Source organism: Lolium perenne, chromosome 4, assembly GCF_019359855.2.
Source record: "Lolium perenne isolate Kyuss_39 chromosome 4, Kyuss_2.0, whole genome shotgun sequence".
NCBI classification, from domain to species: domain Eukaryota; kingdom Viridiplantae; phylum Streptophyta; class Magnoliopsida; order Poales; family Poaceae; genus Lolium; species Lolium perenne.
This window is the reverse complement of record NC_067247.2, coordinates 112,464,925-112,490,042: the sequence shown is the minus strand read 5'-3', so window position 1 is coordinate 112,490,042 and position 25,118 is coordinate 112,464,925. Positions and strand designations below refer to the sequence as shown.

Sequence of the window (25,118 nt, the reverse complement as noted above, 5' to 3'; positions counted from 1 at the left end):
TGTGAGTTATATTTACGGAGGCTGGGCCAACAGGCACAGCCAAAGGTTCGAAGGAAGGAGTAATCAGGTGAAAGTTTGAGAAGGCGAGTGATAGGTGGGAGGTTTTGGGTCGTGTGACTTGGCATGCGGTTAATGAGGTAGCAGGCTGTGAGGAATGCTTCATCCCAATAGCGAACAGGAAGGGATGAATGGGCAAGAAGGGCAAGTCCTGTTTCGACGATGTGTCTATGTTTTCGTTCGGCAATGCCATTTTGTTGGGAGGTGTGTGGGCAGGAGACTCTATGAGAGATGCCGGTTCGTTGGAAATAATTATGAAGACGGTGATACTCACCGCCCCAATCCGACTGGATGGCACGAATTTTTGTATCTAGGAGGCGCTCGACATGATGCTGAAAGTCATAGAAAATTTGTTCAACATCAGATTTGTGCTTAATTAGGTAAATCCAAGTATACCGGCTGAAATCATCCACAAAACTCACATAATATTTAAAACCACTAGAGGATGCAATAGCAGGGCCCCAAACATCCGAGTGAACAAGTTCGAGAGGAAATGAGGAAACACGAGTAGAACGATTATAGGGAAGCTGATGACTCTTTGCGCGCTGACAGGCATCGCACACTAATGACTCGGACTGAACTGAAGATTCTAATTTATTTGACTTTATTATGGAGCGAGCAACTGTAGGCGAGGGGTGGCCGAGACGCTGATGCCACCGAGACGAAGAAACCTTGGCACTGGAGAGGGCATGTCGAGCTGGTGATGAAGAAGGGCGATGGAGTGGAATGGGGTAGAGGCCGTGCTCGCTTCTACCGTGTAGCAGAACTCTCCGCGTGGCTCGATCCTTTACAAAGAAGAAATTTGGGTGAAGTTCGACAAAGACATTATTATCACACATGAGTCTATGAGCGGAAAGAAGATGTTTGCTAATGTTAGGTACATGGAGGATGTTACGGAGAGATAGATTTCTATCTAAGCCCGAAATTTGAGAATGACCAATGTGAGAGATAGGCAAACCTGCTCCATTCGCCACATGGACGTGCTCGTTGCCGTGGTATCGCTCCTGGAAGGTCAGGCGATTGAGATCGCCTGTGATGTGGTCGGTTGCGCCACTATCCATGATCCAGGGCTCGCCGTGGTGCCCGTTGTAACCACCGCCATAGCCACCTTGCCCTCCATGGCCGCCACCATAGCCACCGTACCAGGCAGCATTGCCACCGTGATAGGGTCCGCTGCCATAGCCACCGTACATGGCAGCATGGCCACCGTGATAGTTGCCGCCGCCTTGATGGTTGCCGCCCTGACCGCCGTTGTACTCCTCCGGCTGAAACGCATGGTTGAAGCGATTCCGGCAGCGGAGGGCGGTGTGCCCGTACTTGCCGCACACCTGGCACCGGGGGCCGTTGTTGTTGAAGTTGCCGCGCCCCCGGCCACGACCGCGACCGTCGCCTCCGCGGCCGCCACCGCGGTTCTGATTGTTGTTGTCGTTGCGACGTGGCGAAGGGTCGTTGGAGCGAGTGACAGCGTTGGCGGATGACTGATACTCCGCCGAGCCTGACGCAACCGTCATGGCCAGGCGAGCCTCGTGGGCGCGCAGGTAGCCGTAGAATTCGCTGAGAGAGACGGCCTGCGTGTTGCTGAGGATGGTGATGGCGGAGAAGAGGTCGTTGTAGGCCGGTCCGATGCCGGCAAGGATGTAGCTGATGACTTCGGAGTCCTTGAGAGGCTCGCCGATGTTGGCCATGGTGTCCGCCATGGACACCATCTTGTGATAGTAATCTGAGGCAGGCATATCGTGGCGACGGCAGTTAGCAAGCTGGGTGCGGATGCCGATGGCATTACCTTCGTTCTGCGCGGAGAACATGGCGTGCAGCGAAGTCCAGACGGCGGCGGAGGTCTCCTCCCTGGTGATCTGCGCGAGGACGTCCTCGTGCATGGAGGAGCGGAGGCCACCGAGGATCGATTGATCCTGAAGATACCAGCGGGCGTACGCTGGATTAGGGACCTCTTGTGCCGCATCGCCTTCGCCTTCGACGATCGTCTTGGGCGGCGCCGCCAGAGTGCCGTCGAGATAGCCATAGAGGCTGGCGCCCCGCAGAGTGGGGACGACCTGGGACTTCCACAGCAGGAAGTTTGTCCGAGAGAGCCGCACGGAGATCGCGCTGGCGAACGTGGCAGGAGTGAGCGGGGACATGATCGACGCCGTCGAAGAGGAGATGATGGCGCCGGTGGTTTGGGGAACAGAGTTGGCGCTGAGAGACATGGCGGCTAGGGTTTAGAGATGGAAAAGATATGTGGGATCAGGCTCTGATACCACGTAATTGGCCGATGCAACCTGGCCGTGGTCTCATCTGTTATATATATAGCCAAGATGGCTTGGGTTACAAGTACATGGATCAATCTAGATCCTACAAATTAGCAACTACCAAATATACAAAGATCTGATTCTACCGTATAGTTACAAGACTTGATCGCTACGTCTAATAGTCCACTGGAAGAAGAACGGCAATTGGCTGAAAGATTCCAGGAAACCTCAAACACAACACCTGCCTCTGTTCCTCAGTACTATAGTTCGTAACTTGGTCGCGAAGCCTCTGGACCGGAACTCGGTCGTATAAAACTGCTGGAGCTGCCTAGCATGCTGGCATTGGCCAACATGGACCCTCGCCTTCCACCTCGAGATCGCCGTGGTGGTCGCTGTGGCGTTGATCATCGTCGCCGTCACCTCCCGCAGCGCCTGCGAAGGAGCTGAAGACGTCGCGGCCGGCACTACGGTGCGCACCGCGGTGCACGCCACGGACGTCGAGAGCGCCCTCGGCGACGTCACGCTCATGACGTACGAGCAGGTGACCACCGGGAAGGCGAAGGAGGAGGAGCGCTGCGCCATGTGCCTGTCGGAGTACGGCGAGGACGGCGAGCTGGTGCGGGTGGTGCCGGCCTGCGGGCACTTCTTCCACGCGAGGTGCGACGTCGACAGGTGGCTCCGGAAGAGCCGGACGTGCCCGCTCTGCCGCGGCGGGCTCTGGCCGCAGCCGCTGCCGGGGTTGCCACAGCCGGAATGCCCGCCGATGCCACCGCGGCAGGCCATCCCACTGGTGTAGTCCGCGTCTCTGTTTCAATTTCCAATTGGTAGGATTTGGCGATTTGCAGAGTAGTACATACAGACACCGCTCAGAGTTGCACTTGTCAGTCAGCTCAATTTACAGGTGAAAATCCACGAGAAAGTTGCAACCGGAGATGGTGCAAAAAAATCGGGTTGTTTGTTGCTTCCAAGAAAATATTGTACTTTCACGTTGGTTTTCACGCAAATTCTGTTGCATTACGATTGCATTATGAAATTCCAGCAGACGACAGGTTATTTCTTATTGCCAGAGTCTACTGATGTGATTGACACAGCGGAGCGTGGACTTGTAGATGTCGAGAGGCAGCCTAGGCCAAGTTTTCCTTGTGTTTGTGTAAACAAAGACCACAAAAACAGGTATCAGTCAACTTCTAACACGAAACAGTGTGGACGTAGTCCTTGCGACTTTACCGCAGACTTTGAAACGTTCTAGCTACAGTTTTGTTAACTTCAAAAAACATGGAACACTGAAACACATGTTATGGCTCATAGGCCTAAATGCACTATTATGAAAATTTTATTTTTAATGTAATATGTCAACAAAATTCTGAAATAAATACATGTATTTGACGTTACAACTTTGTAATCCTGGCTCAGCCACTGTTTGCATGCTTGCTGGCTGCTCCCATTTTTGGCAATTAGAATTTGTGCGAGCTTAGTACACATGAAGCATACCTCAGGTGACGCCCTCATTTAGCATTCACGACTGTAAATACACATGAAGCGATTCATCAAGCAGCGAACCTGCGCCGGCTGGTAAATCCCCACATCATCCAATGGGTTCTGTTTGCTCGAGGGACGGGGCAGCTCTGATAAAAAAAAAATAGTTGCGTCTGAAACTTTTGCAATTCTGCCCGTTGAATCAAATTGAATGGTCTAGATTGCGGTGGAATCAAGTAGCCCTCATGACACGCGTAGGAAAAGATATCTTCTCTCTCCTTCTACTCCCTGCTCCAGAGGCCATCCGGATGTTGCTAGTGAGATGAGATGGGTATTAAGCAAGACCATAAATTTTTTAAGAACATGTCGTGTGACTCTAACTAGAGGTGTTCTTTCTGATGTCTCCTATTCTTATAGTGTTCTTCCTCTAGTGCATACCGTTTCTTTTCTTGTATTATTTTTAGCAACAACCATTATAGGTACTGGCAGGAGATAGGCCTTCAGATTTGTAAAGCCCTGAAAGTACTGTATAAATAGACAACAATGGTTGCATGGTGTAGTTATTGCACCATCTACCTCACATATGGTCTGTGAGATATTTATAAATGGGGAAAAGTGGAAGAGAACATGTGCATAGAGCGTACCCACACTTTTTTGACCTTTTCTTTTTTATATCTTTCAAATTACGTAATATTTTGATTTGAGTTTTTAGCAAGTCACTCAGAAATTACAAATATAATGGGGGAAAATAGTCCAGAATTTTTTTTGCAATTTCAAATTACTTAAAATTCAAAATAAATTATTGAAATATATATATACATAATGTCATAAAAATCCAAAATATTTTTTCCATATTCTAGCTATTATGTTTAAGTGATCTGAAAAATTTGAAGTTCAAAGATTGTACGGTATGAGATACAAAAAAAAACTGTTTCAGAGGGAAAAAGAGCTAGCACGGATCTTGGTGCAGTATAGGCAGCCGATATATAGGTGGGCTGAGCACCTGCTCAGAGAGTCCTCTCTCAACCTAATCCTAAATATAAATGGAACATTTTCATATACTTAGGTCCCACTCTAACTCTATATTGCCAAGAGTAAGATTATATATATATTATAGTTTCCTCTCAACAAATTAAATTCAATTAATTTTTCTTCAGTCAATCTTCTTCTTAATTTGAGAGGCATAATCCCAGGATTCAACACTTTGGCCACCGTCACTTGTGAATCTAAAGAAAGGTACAGCAGAGTTTGGGAAAAGTTACAGCTAGAAATGTTTCTCCGGTCCAGACATCTTCCCAAAATCTAGTCTTAAGACCATTTCCTGTTAAATGTAGATGGGCTGCAGCCCAATAAGGCAGCCCATGTGGTCTACAATTTCTGAAATCTCAAGGCCCATCACGTTGGCAGCTTGGGACAGCCTCGGGGGACAAAGTTTAGTCCCACATTGCTAGTTGGGAGAGAGTTGGAGTGGTATATAAGGGCTGTTGTTCTACTCCTTCCAAGTGAGTAAGAATAGAAGGAGCCCTCGCGCACTCCTCCTCCTCCACCCGCCCCGCCACGGCACGTCACGTCACGTCACGCACGTCGCGTTTCGTGACTCGAGTTCGAGTTCAAGACACACTCAAGGAAGCCTAATTTTTTGCTTGGTGCACCAACTGTGTTGGGTACGTGTCGACTTGCATGTGCATGCTCGCCGCGTGTCCCTGACTTCCTACGCGTGTCAACGCGGTCGGGTCGGCTTCCTCCCAGGCTATACAAGGAGACCGATCAGATCTGGAAAATAGTACTCTTAGATCTCTCTCGTGAAGTTCCTTTTGCTGTGCTACTCTCTAGTCTTCTCCATCCCGGCGACTGCGTGCACAGCCGTCCGGGAGAGCAGGCCTCCGAAACTCCGTCCGTTGAGATCCTGCACCGGGAGACGGGCGATAAGGTTTTTGGGGAGCGTCTTGGCATGACTGCTCGCTGTTGTTCGTCTTCATCATCGACGGTTCGGCTGCTTCATTGACAGATCCGACGACACCATGGGCGACATCAACAATACCCATGGTGGTGGTGGTGTTGGTGCTGGTGCGATCTTTCCGGTCGCGATGTACGTGTTTTTCCTCTCTTACCTTGCACTACTACTTGTTCCATGTTCAGATCTGTTGCATGTGCTTAGTCTGATGTGTATGGTTAAGTATGCTTGTGCATCTGTAATGTTGTTTTCGGTAATTAAACTCACACGGAAATTGCCTAAAAATCCAACAATCCAAAAGCCTTATTTGCTTAGGCAATTTTCACCGTCTGGTTTTGCTGCTGCGCTCAAACCAAGCCCGTTTACGGGTTCTCATTTCAAGAGATGGCAGAATAAAACCCTCTTGTGGCTCACTTCTATGGGAGTGCACCGAGTTGCGGAAGGTACTCCCAGAGGTCCGCTTACTCCTGACGAGGATAAAGCGTTCGGGGATGCCACCATAATCTTTGTGGGTGCCGTCCTAAGTGTGTTTGGAGACAAGTTGGTTGGTGCTTATCTGCACATCCGAAATGGGAAGGAACTGTGGGATGCACTGGACGCTAAGTTTGGTGCTGCCGATGCCGGAGGTGAACTGTATGCTATGGAGCAGTTCAATGACTACGAAATGGTTGAGAACCGATCTGTGGTAGAACAGGCTCATGAGATACAGATCATGGCAAAGGAACTTTAGCTCCTCAAGTGTGTGCTACCGGACAAGTTAGTCGCGGGATGCATTGTCGCTAAGCTTCCCCCTTCATGGAGGAACTTTGCCACTTCCCTGAAACATCAGAGGCATGAGTTTTCTGTTGAGAATATCATGGGCTCTTTGGATGTTGAGGAGAAGGCGAGGGCAAAAGATAAACACACTGGAGGAACTGATGGACGTTCTGCTGCCAATATGGTGCAGAAAAATGCCCACAAGTCCAAGGGAAAGAACAAGGGAGTCTCCCAGACTACCAACTTCAAGAAGAAGGGGAAAACGGAGAAGAAAGATCCTTGCTGGGTGTGTGGCGAGACGGGCCATTGGGCTAATCGTTGTCCACAACGCAAAGGAAAGAAATGTCAGGCTGGACAGAACTCAAATTCTGTCAGCATGGACATTGGAAACACAGAGGAAGGAACTACAGGGTATGGTAATATGTTACCTACCGTTCTTTCGGTGTTTCAGCCCAGGGAATGGTGGGTTGATACATGTGCCAATGTTCATGTGTGTGCTGACATCTCCATGTTTACCTCTTATCAGGCCCGAGGTTCCTCAGTAATGATGGGGAATGGGTTACATGCTACTGTTCGTGGTGTTGGCATGGTAGATCTGAAGTTTACTTCGGGAAAGATCGTGCAACTAAGGAACGTGCTGCATGTCCCTTCTATCAAGAAGAATCTCGTTAGTGGCTCCAGTCTTATGAAAGATGGGTTTAAGTTGTTGTTTGAGTCCAATAAAGTTGTAATGTCTAAGTATGGAACTTTTGTTGGAAAGGGATATGAATGTGAGGGAATGTTTCGCTTCTCTCAAGAAGACTTCTGTGATAATGTTGTGAACCATGTAAGAACTAGTGTTAATGAAACTAATGTTTAGCATTCACGACTTTGTCATGTTAATTTCGGTTGTATGACGCGGCTTGTTGATATGAGTTTAATTCCGAAATTCACCTTTGTCAAAGGCTCTAAGTGTCATGCTTGTGTGCAAGCAAAGCAGCCTCGCAAGCCTCACAAGCCTGCGAAGGAAAGAAACTTGGCACCACTAGAGCTCGTGCATTCAGATCTATGTGAGATGAATGGTGAGTTGACAAAAGGTGGAAACAAATATTTCATGACTTTGATTGATGATTCCACTAGGTACTGTTATGTGTATCTACTGAAAACTAAAGATGAGGCTCTTGATTTCTTTAAAATCTATAAGGCTGAAGTTGATAATCAACTTGAAAGAAAGATAAAAAGGGTTCGGTCCGATCGTGGTGGAGAGTACTTTTCTAATGAGTTCAATTTATTCTGTGCGGGACATGGTATAATTCATGAGAGGACGCCTCCCAATTCCCCACAATCCAATGGGATTGCGGAAAGGAAAAAACGTACTCCAATAGATTTGGTTAACACCATGTTAGATGTTTATCAACGTACTCTACAAGTTGACGAACATTCATAGCAACTCACATGATATTCAACAAAGAAATAGTTGAACTTGTAGGTATTGTCATAAAACAAGCATGGAACATCAGAAATTATGGATACGTTGGAGACGTATCAGCATCCCCAAGCTTAGTTCCTACTCGCCCTCGATTAGGTAAACGATAAAAAGAATAATTTCTGTAGTGACATGCTACTTACATAATCTTGATCATACTATTGTAAAGCATATGAGATGAATGCAGTGACTCAAGGCAACGATCTATAGTTTGCTAATCAAATAGAATACATATAGCAAAACTTTTCATGAATAGTACTTTCAAGACAAGCATCAAAAGTCTTGCATAAGAGTTAACTCATAAAGCAATAAATTCAAAGTAAAGGCATCGAAGCAACACAAAGGAAGATATAAGTTTCAGCAGTTGCTTTCAACTTTCAACATGCATATCTCATGGATAATTGTCAACACAAAGTAATATGATGAGTGCAAATAAGCAAGTATGTAAGAATCAATGCACAGTTGACACAAGTGTTTGCTTCTAAGATGGAAGAAAGTAGGTAAACTGACTCAACATAAAGTAAAAGAAAGGCCCTTCGCAGAGGGAAGCAGGGATAAAATCATGTGCTTGAGCTTTTCAAGTTTTGAAATCATATAGAGAGCATAAAAGTAAAGTTTTGAGAGGTGTTTGTTGTTGTCAACGAATGGTAGTGGGAACTCTAACCCCCTTGCCAAACAAACTTTCAAAGAGCGGCTCCCATGAAGGACGTTATCTCTACCAGCAAGGTAGATCATCCCTCTTCTCTTTTGTTTACACATGTACTTTAGTGTAGTTTATTTTTATTTTTGGGTGACACTCCTTCCAACCTTTGCTTTCACAAGCCATGGCTAACCGAATCCTCGGGTGCCTTCCAACAATCACATACCATGAAGGAGTGTCTATTTATTTTAGTTTTATTTAGGTGACACTCCTCCCAACATTTGCTTTCTCAAGCCATGGCTAACCGAATCCTCGGGTGCCTTCCAACCTTTCACATACCATGGAGGAGTGTATATTTGCAAAATTAAGTTGCTTACTGATGAATCAGACCAAAACATGTGAAGATAATTATTAATGAAGGTTAATTAATTGGGGCTGGGAACCCCGCGCCAGCTCTTTTTGCAAAATTATTGGATAAGCGGATGAAGCCACTAGTCCATTGGTGAAAGCTGCCCAACAAAATTGAAAGATAAAACACCACATACTTCCTCATGAGCTATAAAACATTGACACAAATAAGAGAGGATAAATTTTGAATTGTTTAAAGGTAGCACATGAAGTATTTACTTGGAATGGTAGAAAATACCATGTAGTAGGTAGGTATGGTGGACACAAATGGCATAGTTTTTGGCTCAAGGTTTTGGATGCACGAGAAGCATTCCCTCTCAGTACAAGGCTTTGGCTAGCAAGGTTATTTGAAGCAAACACAAGTATGAACCGGTACAGCAAAACTTACATACAAACATATTGCAAGCATTATAAGACTCTACACTGTCTTCATTGTTGCTCAAACACTTTTACTAGAAAATATCTAGACCTTAGAGAGACCAATCATGCAAACCAATTTCAACAAGCTCTACGGTAGTTCTCCACTAATAGGTTTAAACTACATGATGCATGAGCTTAAACATGATCTACTTGAGAGCTCAAAACAATTGCCAAGTATCAAATTATCCAATACAATATGAAGCATTTTCTGTTTCCAACCAAATAACAACAAGTGCAATAGCTTCCAACTTTTGTCATTGAACATTAAAAGTAAAACGAAGAACACAAGTGTTCATATGAAAAAGCGGAGCGTGTCTCTCTCCCACACAAGGATTGCTAGGATCCGAATTTATTCAAACACAAACAAATAAAAACACACAGACGCTCCAAGTAAAGCATATAAGATGTGACCGAATAAAAATATAGTTTCAATAGAAGAAACCTGATAAATTGTTGAGGAAGAAGGGGATGCCTTGGGCATCCCCAAGCTTAGACGCTTGAGTCTTCTTGAAATATGCAGGGATGAACCACGGGGGCATCCCCAAGCTTAGACTTTTCACTCTTCTTAATCATATATCATCCTCCTCTCTTGACCCTTGAAAACTTCCTTCACACCAAACTTCTCATAAACTTCATTAGAGGGGTTAGTACTCAAAAAACCTTAATTCACCTTAGTCCTGTAGTGACACATTGCAAGAACTCAATAAAACATTAGCTACAGCTCTCCACGTCTAGAAAGCCTCACTTAAAGTCCACAAGAGACAATGCAAAAAACAGAGACAGAATCTGTCAAAACAGAACAGCCAGTAAAGATGAATTTTTAAGAGGTACTTCCGTTGCTCAAATCAGAAAACTCAAAACTAATAAAAGTTGCGTCTATATCTGAGGATCATTCAAGTAAACTGGAAGATTTTTCTGAGTTACCTACAGGGGGACCTACTCAAATTCGTGACAGATAGAAATCTGTTTCTGCGCAGAAATCCAAATCTAGTATCAACCTTCTATTAGAGACTTCACTTGGCACAACATTGCAATAAAATAAAGATAAGGAGAGGTTGCTACAGTAGTAACAACTTCCAAGACACAACAAAACAGTAGCAAAATAAAGACATGGGTTATCTCCCAAGAAGTGCTTTCTTTATAGCCATTAAGATGAGCTCAGAAATTTTAATGATGCACTCGCAAGAAATAAGAGTTGAAGCAAAGGAGAGCATCAAAAAGCAAGTTCAAATCACATTTAAGTTTAACTCGCTTCCTATGCATAGGAATCTTGTACACAAATAAATTCATGAAGAACAAAGTGACAAGCATAAGAAGATAAAACAAGAGTAACTTCAAGATTTTCAGCATATAGAGAGGTGTTCTAGTACTATGAAAATTTCTACAACCATATTTTCCTCTCTCATAATAATTTTCAGTAGCTTCATGAACAAACTCAACAACATAACTATCACATACAGCATGCTTTTCATGATCCACAAACATATATTTTTTATCAAGCTCAAAAATAGTGGGATTAAAACTTTCAAAGCAACTTTTATCAATAATATAACAAGATGATTGATCATTCTCAAGAGATATGGGACTCATAGATAAATTCAAGAACTCTCCAATCCCATTTTCATTAGTAGTATAATATTATCAAGTAACATAGGACCATCATCTAGAGATTTATCATAAACATTTGCTACGCAAAACTCTTTAGTACCATGCATTTCGACATCAGGCACAAACAAAGCATTATCATAAGATTTATCAAAGTAGCATGGATTATCTTAGATAACAGTAGCATAATTATTCTCACAAGTTTTACTCATAGGTAATATTTCAAGAGAATCCACAGGAACATAACATTCAACCTCCTTTGGTAAGCATGGAGGACAATCAAATAGTGTAAGAGATAAAGAGTTACTCTCATTAGAAGGTTGGCATGGGTAGCTAATCCATTCTTCCTCCTTTTGTTCATCACTCTCCTCTTCTTTTTCATCCAATGAGCTTTCAGGTTCATCAATTTCTTCTTCCACTGGTTCCTGCAAATTGTGAGTGCATTCTTGTGCATTAATGAGTCTCTCTTTATAATCAATGATATAAGGATTATTGCTGTAACTTTCTATGCAAAAATTAAGGATAGAAGAGACATAATCTTTAAGGTCCTTACAAACAACACAAGTTTCATAATTTTTAGCCATGAAGGATTCTATCTCAGAGGCTCCCATAAATAAGACAAATTGTTCTACCTCTTCGAACCCAAGATGAATATAGCTATTCCAATTATAGTTCTTAATTAAAACTTCCTCACTAAAGCCACATTGAAATTTAAGATGTTTAGTATCCTGTTGAGAGCAACAGTTTATATCATGGCATTTAAGCAAGATTTTAGCAATTGTATTCAATTTTTCTATCACAGCACTCATAACTTTATCCGTTCTTGATTCTCTATAATTATTATATATTTCAATAAGCTCCAAATAGGTTGTGGGTTCTCCCATAACAACAGTTTTTAATTTTTCGGTTTTTCAAATTTTTATGGATTTTTGGGTATATAATAAAACAAGACAAAAAGAAACTAGACAAAAGTAATCTAAGCAAAATAATACTAGACAGAAATAAACTAAGCAAAAATAAACTAAACAAAAGAAAACTAAGAAAAACAAAATAAAATAAAACAAAAACAGAGAGAGAGGTAGAGTGTACTCCCCAGGTGAACTTATGAGTAGAGCTATGCCTCCCCGGCAACGGCGCCAGAAAATAGTCTTGATAACCCACAAGTATAGGGGATCGCAACAGTCTTCGAGGGAAGTAAAACCCAAATTTATTGATTCGACACAAGGGGAGGTAAAGAATACTTATAAGCCTTAACAACTGAGTTGTCAATTCAGCTGCACCTGGAAAAGCACTAGTAACAGGGGTGATGTGAAAGCAGCAGTAATATGAGAGTAGTAGCAACAGTAACATAGCAGCAGTAATAGTAACACAGAGGTAATGGCACCAGAAAATAGTTGATACTACTTCCAATGACATGTAGAACGAGTATATGATGATGAGAGATGGACCGGGGTTCCCAGCTATCTACACTAGTGGTAACTCTCCAATAACAAGTGTTGGGTGAACAAATTACAGTTGGGCAATTGATAGGATTGAAATAGCATTAAGACAGAACATCAAGATTATTAATCATGTAGGCATGTTTTCCATATATAGTTATACGTGCTCGCAATGAGAAACTTGCATAACATCTTTTGTCCTACCAGCCGGTGGCAGCCGGGCCTCAAGGGAATCTACTGGCTATTAAGGTACTCCTTTTAATAGAGCACCGGAGCAAAGCATTAACAATTGGTGAAAACATGTGATCCTCATACCTACGCCTTCCCCTCCGGTTATCCCAGTTGCTGTCACTCTGGGGCCTCGGGTTCCGGACATATACATGTGCAAACAACATGTAGATACAATCTAAGCAATAATTATAGAGCTTAAATCTAAGATTATGCCACTCGGGCCCTAGTGACAAGCATTAAACACAACAAGATTCCAGCAACAATAACTTCACAAACTTATATAGATAGACTGATCATAATGTAACAATTCATCGGTTCCCAACAAACACAACACCGATTACATCAGATGAATCTCAATCATGTAAGGCAGCTCATGAGATCATTGTATTGAAGTACATGGGAGGGAGATTACCAACTAGCTACAGCTAGAACCCGTAGTCCATGGGGAACTACTCACGGAGCATGATGGAGGCGGTGGCGTTGATGGAGATGGCTTCCGGAGGCACTTCCCCGTCCCGGCAGGGTGCCGGAACAGAGACTTCTGTCCACCGAATTGGAGTTTCGCGATGGCGGCGGCGCCCCTGGAGTCTTTCTGGAGTTTCGTCAATTCGTATCGCGTTTTTAGGTCGAAAGGGCTTATATAGGCGAAGAGGCGGAGTCGGAAGGGACCTGGGGGCCCCCCTCTGGCCGCGCCGCCACATCGTGTGGGGCCTCCCTGGCTCCCCTCTGGCCCCTCTTCGGTACTCTGGAAGCTTCCGGGAAAAATAAGATATTGGGCGTTGATTTCGTCGAATTCCGAGAATATCACCCGAACAGCCTTTCTGGAACCAAAAACAGCAGAAAACAGGAACTGGCACTTCGGCATCTTGTTAATAGGTTAGTTCCGGAAAATGCATGAAATCATTATAAAGTGCGAGCAAAACATGTAGGTATTGTCATAAAACAAGCATGGAACATCAGAAATTATGGATACGTTGGAGACGTATCACCCTCGCGCACTCCTCCTCCTCCGCCCGCCCCGCCTCGGCTCGGCACGTCACGCACGCACGTCGCGTTTCGTGAGTCGAGTTCGAGTTCAAGACACACTCAAGGAAGCCTAAATTTTTGCTTGGTGCACCAACTGTGTTGGGTACGTGTCGACTTGCATGTGCATGCTCGCCGCGTGTCCCTGGCTTCCTACGCGTGTCAATGCGGTCGGGTCGGCTTCCTCCCAGGCTATACAAGGAGACCGATCAGATCTGGAAAATAGTACTCTTAGATCTCTCTCGTGAAGTTCCTTTTGCTGTGCTACTCTCTAGTCTTCCCCATCCCGGCGATTGCGTGCACAGCCGTCCGGGAGAGCAGGCCTCCGAAACTCCGTCTGTTGAGATCCTGCACCAGGAGACGGGCGATAAGGTTTTTGGGGAGCGTCTTGGCGCGACTGCTCGCTGCTGTTCGTCTTCATCATCGACGGTTCGGCTGCTTCATCGACAGATCCGACGACACCATGGGCGACATCAACAATACCCATGGTGGTGGTGGTGGTGGTGTTGGTGCGATCTTCCCGGTCGCGATGTACGTGTTTTTCCTCTCTTACCTTGCACTGCTACTTGTTCCATGTTCAGATCTGTTGCATGTGCTTAGTTTGATGTGTATGGTTAAGTATGCTTGTGCATATGTAATGTTGTTTTCGGTAATTAAACTCACACGGAAATTGCCTAATAATCCAACATTTCCAACCTTAATTCTACAGCAATTCCAGGAAAGAGATATTATTTCCATAAGCCCTTGCCAAAAATTGGAGTCTCCAGGCTTAGCATCAACTTGTACTAGAGCCATAATCAAATACCAACATCAAATCTTGAATTTCCTCTACACTGTGTTTGGATGCATAGAATTGGACGTGGAATCATGAAATCTGGAATCATGGATTGGTCTAGGAATTAAAACCAGGAAACTGAACTGAATTCCTTTTTTTTTGCGGTAAAACTGAACTGAATTCCGAGGACCGCTTCCTCGCGTGTAAACAACCAGAGAACCTTTCCGAGCTCGCCCCTTCGGAATCGCCTGGAAACGCTTCCGCCCGCGTATACTGGAGCGAACCGAGCGACCTCTCGCGATGCAGAGTTTCCCCGCCGACGCTCCAAACGTGAGCGACCGGCGACCGGCGGCGCAGTGCAGGTCCGGCCCTCCTCGACTCCTTCTCTTCTCTGCAACCGCCGCCGCGTCCCTGCAACCTCCGCCACCGCGTGCCTGCAATCGCCACCGCGTCCTTGCAACTGCTGTCATCGCGTCCCTGCAACCCCTGCCACCGCGTCCCTGCAACCTCCGCCGTGCGTCCAACCGCCGTCGCCGCGTCCCTGCAACCCTCGCCGTGTCCCTGCAACCGCCGCCGCGCGTCCAAGCGCCGCCGCCGCGTCCCTGCAACCTCTGTCGCGCGTCCAAGCACCGCCGCCACGTCCCTACAACCTCCGCCGTGTGCCCCTGCAGCGAAGTAGCCTAGAGGAGATCTGGGCGGCTCCGGCCCGCCCCAACCCTCCGCTTGGTGGACGCATCCGGCCGATTCCGGTCACATCCGGCCGATTCCGGCGACCGGCGACTTGAGCCATATGGCGGAGGGTCCAATTCGAGCATGCTGGAGGCGGGTGCCCTTACCAGCTTCGTTTCACCGGCCTGTGGAGAAAATTCAGAAACTGCAAAATACATCAAATTCCATAGTTTGTTTATCCAAACAGAATTAGGAATTGCTTACACCCTTTAATTCCAACAACAACTTTCAAGCACATCCAAACAACAGAATCGAATTATAAGCCAATTCATTTCCATCTTAGATTTGGAATTTTAGTCCAATTCAATTCCATACCAACTTTCTATGTATCCAAACACAGTCTAATGAAATGCAGCTGAACGCCTGCCTTGGACTGTATATTTTCTTGTCATGCCATCCCAATTTTTCTTGTTTTCCACGAGAGGTCTGAACTGAACGAGTGACGCTACCTAAGCAAAACCAGCCAGCCAGTGTTACTACCTCGGATAGCAACCTCGTGAGGAGCTGGAGTGCTGGACGCGGCTTCTTCGATTTGTCGAATTTGCAGGGTGAAGGAACACAGAACAACTGAACAAGTCTGACGAAGCAGCAATGCAATGCAAATTCAACTCTACAGCAGCAATTTCCATAAGTCAGACGTTGGAGTCCAATTCTACAGCAGCAATGCAATGTAATTCAGCAGTGCTCCATTTTGTTTTTGTTTTAATCACTGATCTTCTTAATTCAGTTTGATGCAGTAACTCAATTAAGAATTAAACATGGTAAATAATGAATACTTAATACAGGGTGAAAGAATCACAAAGAATTTCGCTGCAGGGCGGTGCCTGGGCCGGTAGTACACAAAAAAAGATTTACATGTGTGTCAGGGCAGGCCAAGAATCGTCCTATAGCAGACTCTCAAGATGAAAGGTTTTTCTCCAGAGTGGCGTGCTCTGATCAATGATTTTGTCTGTGAAGGAAGTGTGGAAATCCGGGTTAATGATGATACCGGACACTACTTCCAAACATGAAAAGGGTTACGCCAAGGGGATCCGTTATCACCAATGTTTAACATTGTAGCGGATATGCTGGCTATCCTGATAGAGCGTGCCAAATCTGATAGTCAGATTGAAGGTGTGATACCACATCTGGTTGATGGTGGTTTATCAATCCTTCAATATGCCGATGATATAATTCTGTTTATGGATCATGATCTTGAAAAAGCTCGCAAACTCAAATTAATTTTGGCAGCTTTCGAGCAGTTGTCGGGATTAAAAATCAATTTCCATAAAAGTGAATTGTTCTATTTCGGCGATGCCCAAAATGATACGGCTCTTTATGCAGAGCTGTTCGATTGCGGGCAAGGCCAATTTCCTATTCGCTATTTGGGGATCCCTATTCATTATAGGAGACTCGCAATCGCTGAATGGAAAATAGTGGAGAAAAGATTACAAAAACGCCTTAGCGGCTGGAAAGGAAAATTGTTGTCCCTAGGAGGAAGATTGGTACTCATTAATTCGGTACTCACTAATATGGTATTGTATATGCTATCCTTCTTCCTCATACCAAAAGGAATCCTGTATAAACTCGATTATTATCGATCCAGATTATTTTGGCAAGGGGACATCGAGAAAAAGAAATATTGACTGATTAAATGGAGTATAGTTTGTAGTCCCAAAGATCAAGGAGGGTTTGGAGTTCATGACTTGGAAGTCAAGAATTCAGCCATGCTAGGTAAATGGTTGTTCAAGCTTCTTACCGAAGATGGGATATGGCAAACTATTCTTAGGAGAAAGTATATCGGCTCGAAGACGTATCCCAAGTGGTTTGGAAACCTGGGGATTCGCACTTCTGGGCTATAAAAAATGTCTTTTTCGCCATGGTACTTTCTCGATCAATAATGGAGCACAAATACGGTTCTGGGAAGACATTTGGTTAGACAATGCACCCTTATGTGCCTTGTATAGTATTGTTCGTCGCAAAGGTGATACCATTGCCACCGTAATGGCTACCTCACCCTCGAATCTGACGTTCAGACGGGTCTTGCTTGGGCAAAGGCTATTGGCATGGAATTCCCTAATTCATCGGCTAGGAGATATACAACTATCGGCTGAACCGGACGAATTTAGATGGAATCTTCATGTAGATGGCACTTTCTCGGTAAAATTATTGTACAATGCGATCCTTCATTCTGACATACCAGTTGATAATAATAAGAAAATTTGGAAGATGAAAATACCACTAAAAATAAAAATATTTGGATGGTATCTTCGTCGGGGGGTTATCCTCACCAAGGATAATCTTGTTAAGCAAAACTGGCGTGGAAGTACTCGGTGTGTTTTCTGTCAACATGACGAAACTATTAAACACCTCTTCTTCCAATGTCGTTTTGCGAAATCTATATGGTCAATCATCCAAGTAGCGTCTAGCCTGTATCCTCCGACTAGTGTGGCCAATGTCTTTGGCAATTGGCTTCATGGTATCGATCCAAGGTTTAAGTTGCTTCTTAGGATGGGGCGCTAGCAGTTATCTGGGCGCTTTGTCTAAGTAGAAATGACAAGATTTTTAACGATAAAAATTTCTCTACTTTGCAGGTTGCCTACAGATGTACATGTATTCTCCGTTTGTGGTTACCTCTTCTGCGAATGGAGAACTGAGACCTGTTTACGGAGGTCTGTACACAGTTAGAGGCTACGGCGAGGGATACTTTTTCTCTACATGGATGACAGCATAGTCTACGGATTGAAGCTACACCCACACCTTAGTCGTCTTATGATTCATCGCTTCGATATGTAATTCGCCTAGTTTTTATTTTCAGATCTTTTGACTCGAGACTTTAAACGGCTGTGTGCAACCTGATTATGTAAAGGCTGGATGTAATTGCTTTTCAAAAGTAATAAAGCATCCATTATCGAAAAACTTCATCAAGCAGGAACCTGCGCCGGCTGGTAAATCCCCACATCATCCAATGGGTTCTGTTTGCTCTAGGGGCGGGGGGCAGATCTGATAAAAAAATAGTTGCGGCTGGAACATTTGCAATCCTGCCCGTTAGAAACCAAATTGAATGGCCTAGATTGCCCTCGAATCAAGTAGCACTCAATACATGAGTAGGAATAGATATCTTCTCTCTCCGTTTACTCCCTACTCCAGAGGGCATCCGGATGTTGCTACTGAGATGAGATGGGTATTAAGCAAGACCATCACATTTTTTAGAACGAGCCCGGTGACTCTACCTAGAGGTGCTCTTTCTGATGTCTCCTATTCTTATAGTGTTCTTCCTCTTGTGCATACCTTATATTTTCTTGCATTGTTTTTAGCAACACCCATTATAGGTACTGGCAGGAGATAGGCCTTCAGATTTGTAAAGCCCTGAAAGTACTATATAAATAGACAACAATGGTTGCATGGTGTAGTTACTGCAACATCTACCTTGCATATGGTCCTATTTATGAATGGGGAAAAGTGGAAGAGAACATGTGCATAGAGCGCACCCACACTTTTTTGACCTTTTCTTTTTTATATCTTTCAAATTACGTAATATTTTGATTTGATTTTTTCGCAAGTCTCAGAACAAAAAAAAAATAATGGGGGGAAATAATCCAGAATTTTTTTGCAATTTCAAACTTAAAATTACTTAAAACTCAAAATAAATTGTTGAAATATATATATATATATACATAATATCATAAAAAACCGAAATATTTTTTCCATATTCTAGTTGTTTTAAGTGATCTGCAAAATTTGAAGTTTAAAGATTGTATGGTATGAGAGATACAAAATTAAGAAATTATTTCAAAGGGAAAAAAGAGCTAGCACGGATCTTGATATACAGGTGTGCTGAGCACCTGCTCAGAAAGTCCTCTCTCAATCTAATCCTAAATATAAATGGAACATTTTCATACTTAGGTCCCACTCTAACTCTATATTGCCAAGGGTAAGATTATATATATACTATAGTTTCCTCTCAACAAATTCCATTCAATTAATTTTTCTCCAGTCAATCTTCTTCTGAATTTGAGAGGTATAATCCCAGCATTCAACACTTAGGACACCGTCACTTGTGAATCTAAAGGTACAGCAGAGTTTGGGAAAAGTACAGCTAGAAATGTTTCTCCGGTCCAGACATCTTCCCAAAATCTAGTCTTAAGACCGTTTCCAACATTAATTCTACAGCAATTCTAGGAAAGAGATTTTATTTCCATAAGTCCTTGCCAATAAATTGGAGTCTCCAGGCTTAGCAACAACTTGTACTAGAGGGTGATAAACCATAATCAAATACCAACATCAAATCTAGCATTTCCTCTGATGAAATGCAGCTGAACGCCTGTCTTGGACTGTATATTCTCTTGTCATGGCGTCCCATTTTTTCTTGTTTTCCACGAGAGGTCTGAAGTTCTGAACTAAACGAGTCACCTACCTGAGCAAAACCAGCCATTCAGTGTTACTACCTCGGATAGCAACCTCGTGAGGAGCTGGGCTGATGGACCCAATGGTGTTGGGAGCAAATATTACTTCGTGTCGTGCACAAGGGCTTCTTCGATTTGTCGAATTTGCAGGGTGAAGGAACACAGAACAACTGAACAAGTCTGACGAAGCAGCAATGCAATGTAAATTCAACTCTACAGAAGCAATTTCCATAAGTCAGACATTGGAGTCCAATTCTACAGCAGCAATGCAATGCAATTCAGCAGAGCTCCATTTTTTGTTTTGATCACTGGTTTCTTAATTCAGTTTGATGCAGTAACTCAATTAAGAACTAAACATTGTAAATTATGAATACTTAATACAGGGTGAAAGAATCGCAAAGAATTTCGCTGCAGGCCGGCGCCTGGGCCTGGTAGTACGCAAAAAAAGATTTACATGTCTGTCAGGGCAGGGCAGGGCAAGAATCATCTCAGCTGCAGAGCGGGCACGGCACGAGCCCGTTCTCGTTGCATCCGGAGCACGGCACGCGGTTGGCGGCCACGGCAGCTGCCGAGACGCCGTCATAGAGCCAATGACGGCCGCTGCACCCGCCGCAGACGACGAACCATGCGCCGCCGCACACCGCGCAGGCCGCCTCGCCCGCGCCCCGGCGCGCGGCGCGTCGGAGCATGGGCCGGAGCCGCGACTGCTCGTGCAGCGCCACCACCTCGTCGGCGCCGCCGACGTACCGCCCGCTCACGAACAGCCGCGGCGGCACCGGCATCGCGTCGGCGCCGGCGCCGTCCCGCCCGAGGAGCAGCGCGCGGAGCTCGTCCCGGTAGGGCGCGTGCATGGAGACGTCGCGCTCGAGGAAGGCGACGCGGAGGCCGTCGAGGAGGCGGCGCACGGTGGCGCAGTCCTCGAAGGTCTTGCGCACGCCGCGGAGCGAGGTGGTGTAGAGCACCACCGCGCGCTCGCCGCCCGGCGGGCACCGGGCCTCGAGCCCCGCCAGGGGGTCGACGCCGGCGCTTTCCTCTAGCGCGGCGATGATGCCGTCCTCGTCCTCGTCGTACGCGGGGTAGCGCTTGGCGGTGTTCTCGAGGGCCTGGGCGTAGGCGTCGACGACGCCGCGGAAGGCGGCGAGGAGGTCCGGGTCGAAGAGTGTCACCGACTCGAGCTCCGGCCGGCGGTAGCAGAGGGCGGCCCCTTCATCAGAGCTCACCTTCATCTTCTTGGCCTTCCTTGGATTGGCCTCCGGCGAAAAGTTCTCCTTTTCGCCGTCGCCATCGCCGCCCGTGCCTCCTTCGTCAGAGACGGTGGGCGGATCAGGCACAGCCTCTGCTCCCGGCGGCACGGGAGACGGCAAGCGCTCCTGGAGGATGTGGCGCTTCTCGGGCGGCGCGGCGGGAGAAGGGAGCAGCGTATTGGTCTGACCGGCGGCGGACTGCAAGGTTCGCAGGATCCGCGATCTGAGCCCTCTCATCCTCCTCACCCCGAGTCCCCGATTCTCTCTCGCTGGGCGGCAGCGCGAGCCGCGATTTCTTCTCGATTCAGTGTGGCGAGAGGAACAATGATTTGCTGCTTAGGATGCTTGTGCCGGATCTACACCGATAATCACGATGGTGGGCGCAGACGCCAAGAAAGGGGAACTGAAGTAGCGCAACGGCTAGAAGTGAACGGGAAATGTGAGGTACCGTTTTAAAAGTATATCGGCTGACTGGGCAGCCGGAGCAACGGCTACCAGAGGCAGCAATTAAAAAGAAGAGCCCACTCGGGTCGAACAAGACAAAACCACAGGAACCAACGTGACGATTTTCAACGAGGTAAGGGCATCACACAATCACAATCCAAAACCACAACCATTCAAGCCATTATACAATGATTACGAGGATCATCAATTACTAAAAACTGTCATATATTTTATGAAAACCATTTAACAAATTATACAAGGATTCAAAAGAAGCTTCAACCAATGACATTGCCAATTTCATTTCTGAAGAAGCATTCTACTCCGTTTTCTACGATTATTTTATTCGAGTTGTCTTTTTCATAACAATAGGATGAGTTGAAGTGATATAAAATCCAACGCGGCAAGCCATCCCGCGTCCGAATGGGTCGAAACGGATAAAACCGTGGCCCAGAGCGCGGACCCATCTCTAAGATGGATGGCTGCGACGTCCGAGATAACCCAAAGCCGGCCCAAATCTGGGCCGCATTTGCGTGGCTGCGGACGCCGATTGCTGGCCGCTCGCGTCCTCCCCTTGTCCTCCCCTAGCCCGCATGTCATAGGGACATAATTTCGTTTTTCATTAAAATAAAATATATTACTCCCTCCAGTTCATATTAGTTGACTCTAATATGGATGTATCTAGACATATTTTAGTTCTAGATACATCCATATTGAAGACAATTAATATGAATCGGAGGGAGTACATTTTTCTTAATAGTACCTACTACTAGTCTAGCTATGTAGGGGGCCAGCGACTCGCCGCTGGAGCCGTGGTTTCACTCGACGCGGGCGGCCTGTACGCGTCAGGATTTCACTCCAGCTTACCGGTTGGGTGGCCCGGTGGCGGCCTTCTTGCGGCTTTCCTCTGCGGCCGCCCTACTCCTTTCCGTCCTTGTAGCTTTGGCGCGCTCGCGCTCCGCCTCCTACAGCGTCAGGATCCGCTTTCCGTACAACGCGAGCTCGCGTGCGGCGGCACGTTCCACAGCGTCCCGTGCCTCCAGGCGGACGCGGCCGGCGTCCCAGGCCTCGTGGTTCTCCTGCCGATAATGCAGGCGCTCTTGGCGGTCACGCTCCACCGACGCAGCATCCTCCTGGGCGCGCCGGTCAGGCGAGGGCAGCTAGAGGAGGTGGTGGGATGCTTGCAGAGCGAGGAGCTCGTTCTTCCGGCCGATGAGTTCGCCTAAACAGCGGCGACCGGCCCGGACGGAGGCCTCGTGCTCCTTCGTCATGCGCGTGAGCTCGACGAGACGCTCCTCAATGGCCATGTGGCAGCCGTCCGCGGCCGCCTCCACCAGCTCCGCGTCCTCTGCCTTCTTCGTCGCCCCCTCGGTCGCGACACGGATCGCCTCGTCGTCGGTGGCCCACCGCGCGTCATGCCGCTCCTCCTCATCCGTCCGCGAGAACCTGGCGCGGGCGGGGATGGAGAGCTTGGCCCACGTGATCTGCAGGGTGCGCGACATGGTGATGGAGGAGGAGAGGGAGACGGAGAAGGTAGAGGGGGAGAGGAAGGCGAAGCAGGTGAGGTCTGCGAGGCCGCGTGCACCGTCTTTTATAGCCGGCGGCCGTGGCGGGAAACTTGGGCGCGAGCGCGCGCGCCCTTGGCCTTTTCGTGCGCGGGGGAACCCTGGTGCGTGCGGGAACTTTCCCACGCGTTCTCCCGCCCGCCATTGTTGTCCCGTCGAGGCCTGCCATGGCGCAGCACCGCCCAGGGAAGATGAACCACGTGGCGGGTTTTTGGGTCGCCGCGTTGGGCGCAGCGTGCCACCCAAACAGGCACGCGGACGCGGGCAATTGTCCGCGTGTCCGCACGGCCACCCAAACGGCCCCAAACGGACGGCTCAGCGCGTATGTTTGGGTCACCGCGTTGGAGATGCCCTAAGGGCATGGCCCGACCCAAATCGACAGTCTAAACGGTCTATTTTTATCCGTTTGAGTCGGTCCATGATACGTCACGTTGTCTGGCCTACCCGGACAAGAGCGCCCAGCGGTACGATCCATTTGGTCCGCTGGCTACTTGGCCCACGTATAGGAGAGAAATAGAAACGAACGGATTTTAAAAAAAGCGCGCAAAATTTGGATAGAAATTTCATTAATTCGAATATAATTTACATAGTTGAAAAGTAAAATCTAAACCCTAATTCGATCAACGCCGTCTTCTTCGCTGTTGGAGACGAGGTCGACGAAGGGCGGCGACACCCACAGCTGTTTCGCCCAAGCAGGCACCTCTATGGGCGGATGCTGCGACGCGTACTTCGGCGGCGGTGGCACCATCTGTCCGTCCCATGCAGCCTGCGGTGGCGCGTGCGGCGGTAGTGGTGGTGGCGGTGGCAGATTGGCGACGTGCTCTGCCACCATTGCCGAGAGCTGGACGACGTCCTCCAACCCCGGCCACGACCACTTGGCCTCCTCCTCTGCTCTGGATAGTTCCATGGCAGCGGCAATAGCCGCCTCCTCATCTTAGTCCTCGAGGACGATGTCATCCAGCTTGACAGCGGTGGGAGGCACCACGTCCTCCATCTCCTCGTCCACGTCCTCATCGTCGCTCTCTTCCTCCTCGTCCTCGTCCTCGCTGTCTGGGGGGCCCTCGCCGGGCTGGAAGTCCCACTTGCCGCGGATCGTGCAGCGCGCCTCGTGCTCCCAGGCAAGGCTCCGATACCAATTGAAATGATCGTATGCTGCACCTAGAGGGGGGTGAATAGGTGCTGGCCAATTTTTAGTTATTTTTTAATTTAGGCTTGACACAAAGGTAAATTCTCTAGATATCCAACTATGTGAATTTACCTATATGACAAGGTCAACAACTAAGCAAGGTATAGCTACGCAATATATAGAGGAGATAATCGGATAGAGGTAACCGAGAGTGGAGCACGCGGAGACACGGAGTTGATTCCGGTAGTTCCCTTCCTTTAAAAGAAGGTACATCTATGTTTGGAGGAGTGTGGTCGCTACGAAAGCCAGACAAACGCCACGAAGGCTTCACTCAGGTCTCCTGTGAGCACCGCCACGAAGGCCTAGCCCACTTCCACTAAGGGATTTCCTCGAGGCGGAAACCAGGCCTTTACTAGGTTCTTGGGGCACACATCCACAACCAAATTGGAGGCTCCCAATATCTGTAACAATACAACAACAAGAACAACAACAAATCAACCACAAATAACTAGGGATTCCAAAATAGGAACACTAACAAAGGGGCCCTCAAGCATATGAGTGTGAAATGCAAATCGCTTCGGTGAAGATGTAGATTGGGGTCTTCTCCTTCGAATCTCCAAAGATCAAGAGCTTTGGTTGGTTGGAAGAGGAGATCTTGTGATTCTTGTGTTTCTTGAGGTGGCTCTAATGGTGATGAACTTGGCAGGAATTTGAGCAACTTGGGGAGGAGGAAGAAGGGGGTATAAATACCCCCCTCCAAAATCCAGCCGTTGGGAGAATTCGAGGGTCGGATTATCCGGTGTAAGTGAGGGCCGGAATTTCCCCCCCCCCCCCCCCCCCCCGAAAATCCGACCTCTGGGAATTTTGGGCAGAAGTCCGGCCCTGGTTCCAGAAAGATACTGCGCGACACGTCCGAAAGTCCTTAGCCAAATTTCAGGGGCGGATGATCCGGCCCGAAAAATCCAGCCTGGTGAAGTTGATCCTGCTGCCTTTTGTCTTGTTTTTCCACACAAAACAACCACAACCACAAACATATATATTATCTGCACCATCTCATCAAACATTAGTGTATCACATATATTGACACAAACATTTCAAAACTTAATCCGAGAGATGTTCTTTCAAGCTCAAAC

The 25,118-nt window shown here is 46.8% G+C and overlaps 2 protein-coding genes across 2 annotated transcripts; one reads left to right on the top strand and one right to left on the bottom strand.

Moving 5' to 3' along the window:
• Nucleotides 1-2,369: 2,369 nt before the first annotated feature.
• Nucleotides 2,370-3,229, top strand: LOC127304425 (E3 ubiquitin-protein ligase ATL6-like). Its single transcript, XM_051335115.1, has 2 exons — nt 2,370-2,385; nt 2,636-3,229. The coding sequence occupies exons 1-2, from the start codon at nt 2,370-2,372 to the stop codon at nt 3,097-3,099; spliced, it is 480 nt and encodes a 159-aa protein (XP_051191075.1). The 3' UTR covers nt 3,100-3,229.
• A 16,723-nt stretch (nt 3,230-19,952) lies between these two features.
• Nucleotides 19,953-21,317, bottom strand: LOC127302991 (uncharacterized protein At3g28850-like). Its single transcript, XM_051333731.2, has one exon. The coding sequence runs from the start codon at nt 21,088-21,090 to the stop codon at nt 20,098-20,100; it is 993 nt and encodes a 330-aa protein (XP_051189691.1). The 5' UTR covers nt 21,091-21,317; the 3' UTR covers nt 19,953-20,097.
• Nucleotides 21,318-25,118: the final 3,801 nt, after the last annotated feature.

Excerpts from the sequence above, each read along its gene's own strand:
- LOC127302991 (XM_051333731.2), bottom strand. The coding sequence starts at position 21,090 with ATGAGAGGGCTCAGATCGCGGATCCTGCGAACCTTGCAGTCCGCCGCC.